The sequence below is a fragment of the Spea bombifrons genome, chromosome 9, assembly GCF_027358695.1.
Source record: "Spea bombifrons isolate aSpeBom1 chromosome 9, aSpeBom1.2.pri, whole genome shotgun sequence".
In the NCBI taxonomy this organism is placed as follows: Eukaryota; Metazoa; Chordata; class Amphibia; order Anura; family Pelobatidae; genus Spea; species Spea bombifrons.
The window spans coordinates 31,454,299-31,464,941 of NC_071095.1; the positions used below are offsets into that span (position 1 = coordinate 31,454,299).

Here is a 10,643-nt window from a genome sequence, read left to right on the forward strand (position 1 = left end):
TGTGTGTATATAGAGGGGCAAACTATGATTCAACAGAGAGCAACAATACTCAAAGTTCATTGTGTCCATAGCACAAAATGGTATTTTGGTCACAAAGAGAAGAAGTCTGATTCATTTATGCTGCAATTCTTCTATCTTCCGTAATCCTTTCAGACGCTGCAGAAGCTCCATTGTAAATTCCTAAAATGCAAATTTTAAAACATCAAGTGCTTTACGTGTTAGCACAATGTTTCACATACCAGCAAAATCGGGACATTGTACTGCAAACTCATTTATATCAGCAGAAAACGCATAAAGGGCTATTGCTATTATGGTGCCAGAAGAAGAACCTGAAATATCATAAGTTCTTTGGACTGTAGGCCACAGATAGTGGGGGAGTAAGAGAATCCATTTAGAGCAGGGGTGTCCAACCGACAGCCCTCCAGCTGCTGCAGGACTACATCTCCCATGATGCTCTTTCAGCTAAGAAGCTGGCTGAGGAGTGTGGGAGATGTAGTCCTGCAACAGCTGGAGGGCCGCAGGTTGGACACCCCGGATTTAGAGGATCTACTGGCAAATTAGCATCCACCCAGATTGGGCAGTGTCAGTGCTAAAAACTGGGAGAAAATTGCCATGGAATGTCGTTTTACAGCATCACTCTGCCCTGGATATCACACACTGTCCTGACTTGGGACATTTTAAAGAAGTCAACATAATAGAAAAATTTGTTGGTTTGATGTATTTTGCTATCTGGTCAATTTCCACATTTAACATTTTCTGCTCCTTATCAACCAGTTCACTGACAATCAAGGGTTAGCAATGGACTATAGACCATCAACAGCACAAAATACAATGCTGTATATAGTAATGCAGTTTAGCATTGTCAAAAAAAAGATCTTCTCATTTTGTTCCAACAAACTTTCTGTAGGCTGTTAGTCGTTTGGGGCTTTCCCTACTGGCACCAGTTTGGGGAAGGCACTTTTCTATTCCAGCAAGATTGTGCCCCAGTACACACAGCAAGGTCCATGAAGAAATGGTTGGATGAGTTTGGTGTAGATAGAGATACTTAAGCGGCCTGCACAGAGCCCTCGTCTTAACCCCATCAAACACCTTTGGGATGTATTGGAGTGCCTGTCCTCACAAATGACCATTTTGCTGAATAGGCACAAATTCCCATAGACATACTCTAAACTCTTGTGGAATCTTTCCTCAGAAGAGGGGAGGCTGTTATATTGGGGGGGGGTCATGTGATGCGATGGCCAGGTGTCCACATACATAGTCATACAGTGTGTATACGGTACATTATTATACACTTCTCCCTAATTTAATCAACATGTAGCAAGCAGTAGGCAAAAGTTGCTTTAAGCCCCTTGCTTTGTGGTAAAGATGGCCTTGAAAAGTAACCAGCAGATCCATCATATGTCCTGGTTATGCTAAACTAAGCTGAAGCTGTCTTGAAGAATTTATCAAAGATGTATGCAGGGTTAACTTAGCCCCTTTTTCAAACTTCCAGTTTAATTAATGCAATACTGAGATAAAGAGGAACATTAGATTTATTTCTACCCAACAAGTAAAAAACATAATCTATACATATATATACTCACTTCTGTGGGTCGGGTACACTCTTGAAGAATTTCCTATGCAAAAATAAAAATATCACTCTTAGTTATCATTCATACGGTTATTTCTTGAATAGGCCAGTTTAACAGATGTCAAATGCATGGCATTTTGCGTTGTTGGCTTTCAAAATATGGTTGACTTCCTGTAGTCATCGTATTTTTAGTATTCGTTTAATTAAATCAGTTCTTTCTTAGGCTGTCCCACCCTGGAGCCGAATATTGTCCAGAAAGCGTAATCTATAAAGTAATATATATAGCAAAGGTATCCCCAAATAGAAGGAAAGAAATACGTCTGTACCAAGTGAAAGGCAAATGTGCAGTAATTATGCAGTAAATGAAAACAGCTGAGTCCAGCACTGAAAAACATTGGCTATCACTTGTATATTTTATGACAATCTGACTCCACAAAAAGTATAGCTGGGACAAATTATGCAATTTTTCCTCTTGTGTTAACAATGGATCCCTTCCAAGTGTTTCCATTTTTGTACGACAGTCCCATTTTTCAGACTCCTTACTCCTACATGACTTTGTTATGACAATTGTAAAGCCGAGTGCCATGAGGTGACAACCCACGATGCCTCTTCTGGGGCCTACCAAACCCACACCCTGCCTCTAGCCACACAGCATGTCCAGGGGACCTGAAATGTTGAGGGGTATGACAATAACAGCAGGGTTTGCAGGTTGATGGCCATACCCGCAAATGTTTCAGTTGCCCAAAATGAGACACCGTTGATGGGGGAGGGGTAAGACAATAATAAAACCTATTATTTATTTCTCCAGTGGGGCTCAAATCAGCAGCTCAGTGATAGATGTTAATATCACTCAATTGATGGTACTCATTTGATTATAATGGTTTATTTATACAGCCGCGACAATTTATGCAGCCCGTCTTACAATACGTATATTCAAGGTGTGTGGCAAGATTAGAATCGACAGACTAAGACTCCATGCTTTAAGAGAGGGACAAAGGCAATTAGTTTCTGTTTCAATAGAGGATCTCCCTTCACAGGAATCAAGCAATGTAGTTGATTAATACATACGGGGAAACAGATGGGTCATAGAATTGAGGGATAATTTCAATACTAAAAATTTCCCTTAGAATTCTCCACCAATTCTATTCCAAGTAAATAGACCCTAGAACATTTTATGTTTTCAAGTTTATGACACTAAAAAAATTAATAAAAATTACATTAGTGGTAGTTTTCTTTATTTTTATTGCAAAAAAAAGTTGAAGGGGGAAGGTTGTCGGCTATGAGCTATCTTGCACCAGGGCCACCAACCCCCTAGATCTGCTACTGACTGCAGAAGGTGGCATTATCAACACAGCCATTTATCCTATCGTTATACCTGTAGCCTTGATCTCTGCTCTTCAACAGTCAGATGTAGAAGATCATCAATATCAATCTCAGGTTCAGCATCTTCATCCCTTCGCTCCTCCTATAGAAAAGGTCGCAGTGTTGAGATTTTACGTGTTTCCACCAATTGAACGTTTGCATGGCTTTGCTATGGCATGATATGATCATGGTATGAATAAACCAGGTCATGGTTGAAATTGTATGTCATGCACATTAAAAAAATAATGACCATTCTTCCTATAACAAGAAGGGGACTATAAGGGTCAATGCCCACCAGATGCATCTTACTCCATCTTTTTCTTTTAGTTATCCGCGAGTCTCGCTTTGAAAACTTTTGAGATACAGCTTGGACTATATTTTATGATGTTGGCAATTAATGAAATTATTTCCGTTATACAAGTGTAGGGTTGCCAAATTCAAAGAGTAAAGAAAGCGGCCTAAATACAGCATATGAGTTAATAGCACCACAGCTGGACTTGTGCCTTCGATTTGACAATTTCATTAAATCGTACGAATGTCTGAAAACAAGGAGGGACCCCAAACGAAACAAACATGAAGCAGAGAGCTTCACATTTTCATTTGCATTTTGTTGTCCACCCATTGTACAGCGCAACCCTTTGAGTAGCGTGCAACAAAAAAGTGTAAGGATCAAATCACAGCAGCTTTCCTGTGCTATGATTACGTACATGATTTTGGAAAGATTATGGCAAGAAAAAAGGTGCAGCACCCGGTAGAAGTGTTCATTAACAAAGCAATATAAAGTTAGACAGGACATTGTTCACATGATGTAGTACATCATTATTAACAATGTATGGTGTTATGCAAGGCACACTATGCAAAAAGATGTGTTTGTGAACTGATTTACACGTAACTGAAATATTTTACACTCAATAAACAGAGTAAACAAAAATAAATACCCACCGGCTGCCACATACTATAGGTTTTGAAATAATTACATGCGATGGAACGCACCATGGTTAAGCATTTTTCTACAAAGAACTGATCTTCAACATGGGATGTATGACGGGTATACTGGGAAGTGAAAAGCCACTGTGATATCAGCTTTATCCATCCAGGCCCCTGGACTGAACTCCATCATCCACTGACCTAAAGTCAGTCAAACCCATCATTAGCAAAACTGATATTAAGTGGAACTTAACCGGTTCTAAGTAGGGAGACCCTTAACCTGTCCAAGGGTTTTCCTGAAAGAAACCTGTCCCAGAAAAGGGATTCTGCATTGGTAAAACAAATGATCAGACCTAAGCACTACATTATTATTATTTATGGTTTTATATGGCACCATCATATTCCGCAGTGCTCATGGACAGCTCTTTCGTCCTTAATGGGACTCGTCAGCATGAGCTTGTGATACGAGTCCCATTGAGGAGGAAACAGCTGTCCATGAGCGGTGATCTGGCTACTGCACCACTTCCCCGAGTTTTGTCAAAGGCAGTCTTGTACAGCGGGCAATTACATTCCAGAGATCCATGTATAAAGTGGATATAGAGGCAAAAGGTGATTATTGTTGACCTTATTTGCATGCGCCTACCCAGAATCCCTTGTTGATGTGGCAGCAGAAGCCTTCTGGCTTGTCTGGTGTCTGTAGATGAGTGTTTAATAATGCTTCTACTACCCCAAACATTTTTTTAAAAAATTGGACCCTAGGCAAGCATTTCCTTGGGTCCTTCGGCCACTTCAGTGAGAGGCCCCGCGGCCATTTAATTTAGATTCAGGGCGGCCTGGGGGACAATTGCCCCCCTGCCCAGCCCGCCGCTGCATAGCAGGACCAAACCTGGGCCCTTCTGAGCTCTGGCTGCCAGGAGCCTTCCCTTATGGGACGCGGCCAGGACTGCCCACTGCCTTCGGGGGGCGTTCCCACTGACATCGCTGGAAACACCCCCATTTAAAGGGGAAATGGGCGGTGTGTGTCAAGGCCCCACTCCTGTGACCTGGAGAACCGGAGAAGTGTTGCCGCAGGCTGGAGATCTCCCAGGTATGACCAGGACATGGTACTTTGTCTTGACTTGGCCAGGTTGTGTGTATAGAGGACTGTAACATTGATAGATAGAAGATAAAGTTGTTGATCATACCTTACTACTCCATTCTATGTCATGTTTTTCTTTAATTCTGTGAGTATTTCAATATTTAGTAAAATCTGTGTAGATGCATAGTTTTTAATATATTTAACAAAATCTTTGCACTCCATAAAACAACTATGCTCCACACAAATGGGTTTATATCGTAGCTGCTGGCTTTTGCAGCTAGCACTGCAAATATCGAGGCTGCTGGCAGAAATACATGCATAATGACCAGAATTTGGCGTGTGTGTTTAAAAGGAGCCTTCAAAAAGGGCAACTAGAAATGGGCAAGGTGGTTCAAGCTAAGGCAAGGTTGAGCTATGAGCAAGCCGGATTTGATTGCTGGATACCAGAAGTCCTTGCACAAGGACTAAACCAATGAAGGAGAGTTTAAGCTTGTTCGTCTCTGGAATGCACTCTTCACTTTTTATATTGTGTTTGAACGTGTTGTGACATCAACCAAACATGACCACATAAGACATTTTTTTCCAATATTTCACATGCTGCTGACCAAAACAATTCTGCCCTGTAGTATCTGGTATATAACTTTGTAAATAAATCCTTTTGTGAGTTTATACATTCAGCCAAATGAGGAATTGTGAGGTCAGGCACTGCAAATTAATCCAATGCTGCCTGTAACATACCCTGATTATTGCTGCGAAATGCAGACCAGATGAATCCAAGTTTAGGATTTCTCTGATGTATTATTAATCTAGGACAGATTATGGAGGTGGACCATCAACACAGCTGAGTGCAGCAATCAGCTGCTCATTATTTTGAAATGAGATGCTCCCAGGGCAGAATGTGTCCTGTATGTTAAATTAGGTCCTGCAGAAAGGTTGACAGAAGAAGGAAAGAGGAGTTGAAAGCAACATAGGAATGTCAGCTTGCATATGCCTGGTATGACATCCCAGGGTTAATAGGTGTTGTCTGTGGTAGTTATTGTCTGAATTCTGTATGTCTCAGTATGTGTGTGATTATTGTTATGCTTTTGTTCTCCCTCACGTGTTACCCTGTCCATGTGCCACATGCCCTGCCTGTCACAGAGCCATGGGCTCCTCTCTATAGACTATGGGCCCTGGTAAGGAGTGCCACGTTATCCAAATCAGAAGAGACCTCTATGGCCAATAATTGCACCTGGATCTGATACCCAGCAGGTTTCATGAAGCCGCCGTATTTACCATCCTACAGAGTACAATAGAGACCCCCTACTGGGCTGAGGTGGGCTGAGTGCAAATACTGAGCCGTGTGCAAAGGAGGGCCAGATGAAGAACCTTGTGTGTTATTTCCCTGAACATTAGTCTTGTCTAATGCTTCAGGGACTTGCTGGATCACTCACTGTCCTTTTCAGTGGATATGGCTTCGCCTTGGTGGGCTACTGCGCTATTCCATCGAGGAATCCAAGCCAGTTCCTGATCCCTTCCTCGCTAGTATAGTCTAGCTTTGGAAGTGGTTAACCCTTGCGGTTCCGGAAGGAAGCAGCAACGATTTGCGGGTTTACCCAGTCGGGGTACAGGTTGTTCCCGTCACACCTGGTAATAAATATGATGTCATATCCAATGTTCCATCTAATTTTTCTTAGTTGGCGTGCGCAGAAAATGTCTCTTGTGCAAAAATTTTCACAGAGCAAAAATTTTTTGTGCGCAAAATATCGCGCCGCATAAAGTTTCAAAAAAATCATTATTTTTTTTCTTTTTGGGGGGAAAAACTGTTGTGCGCACAATTTTTGGACGTGTGCTCTCTCTAAAAAAGCTATGTGCACGCGCACAATCGCACAGCTTAGAGGGAACACTGGTCATATCCCTGTATGCTGCATCGAGGGCTATGAAATTGAGTGGTGTTGCCACTTTCTTGGGTTAGTCCTAGAACAGCAGCAAAGATAGATATGACACTGGGTCCACAGACTCATTTTTTTGGCAAATGTGCTGGTCTGTGACCTTACTGGCACACACAACCATAGTAAAGCTTCTTTGTGGTCCCAGAGAGTAGTGGTAATGTACTATGCGTATGTGTTCAATTTTCTTAAATATGCATGGTGTGTTGTTCCAATTCCCACTACCAGAAGTTTAAATCTACACTGTGAACATGAGAGGTTAAGATGGAATCCTTCCTCAATGCAGTCATTAAGTTCTAAAATTAGAATGTAAGAGTAATAATAATGTCAATAATAGTAGTAGGCATCTACTATATCTACTAATAATTTTGGCTCTTTTAATTATCTATGGGTGGAATCTGTTTAGAAATAACTTTAAATGACCGCATGAACAATTGAAAACGTACACTCACTGGCACACTATTAGGTACACCTGTTCAATTGCTTGTTAACACAAATAGCTAATCAGCCAATCACATGGCAGCGACTCAACGCATTTAGGCATGTAGATGTGGTCAAGACAACTCACTGAAGTTCAAACCGTGGCATGGTTGTTTGTACCAGACGGGCTGGTCTGAGTATTTCAGAAACTGGTGATCGAATGAGATTTTCACGCACAACCATCTCTAGGCTTTACAGATAATGCTGCGAAAAAGAGAAAACTGTGTGGACGAAAATGCCTTGTTGGGGTCAGAGGACATTGAGCAGACTCGTTCGAAATGACAGAAAGGCAACCAGGGTATGCAGAATACCATCTCTGAAGGCACAACCGTCAAACCTTGAAGCAGATGGGCATTGTTTAAATGTGACAGCCTACCTAAGTATTTTTGCTGACCATGTCCATCCCTTCATGACCACAGTGTACCCATCTTCTGATGGCTACTTCCAGCAGGATAATGCACCATGCCACAAAGCTCACGTCATCTCAAACTGGTTTCTTGAACATGACAGCAACTGCGTGATGCCATCATGTCCATATGGACCAAAATCACTGAGGAATGTTTCCAGCACCTTATAGATGGCACGAACAATGAAGGCAGTTGTGAAAGCAAAAGGGGGTCCAACCCGGTAGCAAGGTGTACCTAATAAAGTAGCCAGTGAGTGTATATACTAATCAAAACACCAAAATAAATATATTATATCCGCAATAACTACATTGTATTTTCTGGAAAGCACTTTTTTAAAGAACTAAGATTTACAGTCAACCAAAACAAAGATAAATAGTAACAGTTGCACATTATGTAGATATTTAACAATTTCCATAACGATCTCGTAAGTTATAAAACACTTTTCGGGGCTAATGTTAGAGCTTTATTGTACTGGTATCACTAACTTGGATTGCTAGAGTAATGTATGTACCTTTGGGCCACCCTGGGCCTAACCTTCGGCAGTGTCCTCCTTCACTACTGCTTCCATGGTTGGCATCCAAGGTACAATAAAATGGGGTGCAGGGATATGACATCATATTCTGGTCCACTGTGAACTAGACTTAATGAAGTCTATGGAGGCAGAGCTGGGCACACAGCTTCCGTAGGGTAAATAGGCCCTGTAACTGGCCTACTGAGCAATAGGACACCAGGTGCTTGATTGCCCAAGGGAACTTGTGCTGCTAAGCTGACCGTGCATATAATTTCCATTTTTATTTTTAACAATCCTTTCCTCATTTCCCAACTAAGATTTACTGGTCTGTAGTTGGCCGAGTCTTCCATGCTACTTTTCTTGTGACATGGTGCTACAATTGCCAGCATCCATTTTTCTGGAGCTACTCCAGTCATTAGTAGCTGGTTAAATAAGTCTGTTAAAGGTTGTGCCGGAACGCTACAAAGCTCTTTTAATAACTTTGGGTGTATCCCATTTATTTACATGTTTTTATATTGGAGCGTTTGAGTATAACATATTCCTATGTAAACATACATGTGTTGGTTTTTCTTTTTCCTAACCAAAGTCCCTTCCCTTCTTCACCTTCCTCTGTAAAAACTTAACAGAAGAATTTATTGAGGGGGTCAAAGTGTCTTATGTCTTCCGTCTAATTATTCCATGATTCTTTTTTCTTCCGTCGCCAAAAATGTTTTATCTCCCTTTTTTTTTTTTTTTAACAGGGACATTTTTCTCCTAAGTGTGTTTTGGTGCTTCCATATATGTGCCACTTCTGAGGAGTACCACATTATCGAAATAATTCCATAACTTCTAAAGAGGCTGGGCTGTGAAATATTCACTTAAATGTAACCTATTAACATAAAAAAATGATTTTCTAATATCTAAAACTTACAATTTCTAAAACTCTAAATCTAAAAAACATTCCACGGGTGCGCAAGCCAACAGAACTTCAGCAGGCAAAGATTTGTAGAGACGTACTTGGTGAGGTTGAAGAGGACAATGAAAGCCGAAAAGGGCTGGAGGGAGAATAAAAGAACCAGTTTTTTTAGGGCACCGGAAATTCAAGAAATGCAACACAGCTCGTAAACACTTAGTTAGTTTAATAATATGGTTAAGAGCAAACTCTAGCCGTCGTCTGCACTTTAGTACATATGATAGCTGAGAGATTCCTTTAAATTTACATTTACAAATGCATAGGGGGATTCTATAGAAACCTTCCATATGTTTTTGCTAATTTGCTAGCTATTTTCATGCATGAGATGGCCAAACACATCTCCTGGCACATGATATATTTACTGCTAGGCAGCTACAGCACTTGTTCACTGGGCATCACCGGTGGGGTCTAAAGAGACCCCCGATGCCATACACATAGAACGTTAGGGTTAAAGAGGGGGCTGCAGCGTCTGCCGAAGGTAAGTCTTTTATTTATTTTTTACACTACATATTAAAAGATCCCCAAAAAATATTTCAATGTACATTTGTCTCTTTCATTTTTTTATGGCTAAACTTCTCTTTGTAGGAGGAATTATATTATGTGATTCTTTTATTATTGGTTTTGTTTCTACGTATACAAGCAATGTTTATGTCCTGTAGCACATTTCCACTAGCATATCGGTGATGTTATCCCGGGTGCTCGATTAGCCTTGCAAGTTTGGATTTCTCATTTTGCTGTTATTATTTTACAACGATATAACCATTATAATACTTGCATATGGCCTCACCTGGCTCTGGTATAGCTCCTGGATTTGGGCATCAATCCACTCCTCTAGTTTAATTCTGCGTTGTAGTTCTTTGCGATTATATTTCACTGTCAGTCTTCCCAGCTTCTTGGGTATCACCTCTTCGTCATGACCCTCAGGGGCCAGGAATGTGACCCTAGGAGTACCATTGTCACCAGCCGCCATTAGTACCCTTCTTATGCCCCGTCCAGGCCACCTTAAATTTGTGGTCTTCTCTCTGACACCAGACCAGAACCTGCTGATCTCCTTTGTGAGTTGATAATTTGCAGTGCAGCCGGATACTCGATCTATGGTTGTACAGAGGGGTCAGAATTCATGTGATCTGGCTGGATAGACTGTGACAAAGGTAGAGGAGGAGAGGCTTGCAAGGAAGCAAAGTCCTTGCCAGTCTTCTAATGTTTCACCTGTCAAAGCAGATAGAGATCAAATGTGCCAAATTATATCGCTTCAGAAAGATAAAACACACACTTTTCTTGTCTCACAGAATGCATATTTTCACAAAAAAAACATTAGCAAAGAACCTTTTCAAAACTTAATCGTATTATCTTATTTATAATGATCAAAATGTATAGTCCATGATTTAATATGAATAATATATTTAACGTTGAATAATGACATGGCTT

The 10,643-nt window shown here is 40.9% G+C and overlaps 1 protein-coding gene across 1 annotated transcript; it reads right to left on the reverse strand.

The window, feature by feature from the left end:
- Positions 1 to 23: 23 nt before the first annotated feature.
- On the reverse strand, positions 24 to 10,409 carry PPP1R14D (protein phosphatase 1 regulatory inhibitor subunit 14D). The gene is made up of 4 exons (XM_053474522.1): positions 10,003 to 10,409; positions 2,946 to 3,035; positions 1,584 to 1,616; positions 24 to 180 (listed from the first exon to the last, which is right to left on the reverse strand). The coding sequence occupies exons 1-4, from the start codon at positions 10,183 to 10,185 to the stop codon at positions 112 to 114; spliced, it is 375 nt and encodes a 124-aa protein (XP_053330497.1). The 5' UTR covers positions 10,186 to 10,409; the 3' UTR covers positions 24 to 111.
- Between the last annotated feature and the right edge of the window lie 234 nt (positions 10,410 to 10,643).

Excerpts from the sequence above, each read along its gene's own strand:
- PPP1R14D (XM_053474522.1), bottom strand. The coding sequence starts at position 10,185 with ATGGCGGCTGGTGACAATGGTACTCCTAGGGTCACATTCCTGGCCCCT. Across the intron at positions 1,617-2,945 it reads AGCAGAGATCAAGGCTACAG|GAAATTCTTCAAGAGTGTAC; the intron begins GTATAACGATAG and ends ATTTTTGCATAG. Across the intron at positions 181-1,583 it reads AGTGTACCCGACCCACAGAA|GAATTTACAATGGAGCTTCT; the intron begins GTGAGTATATAT and ends TTTGCATTTTAG.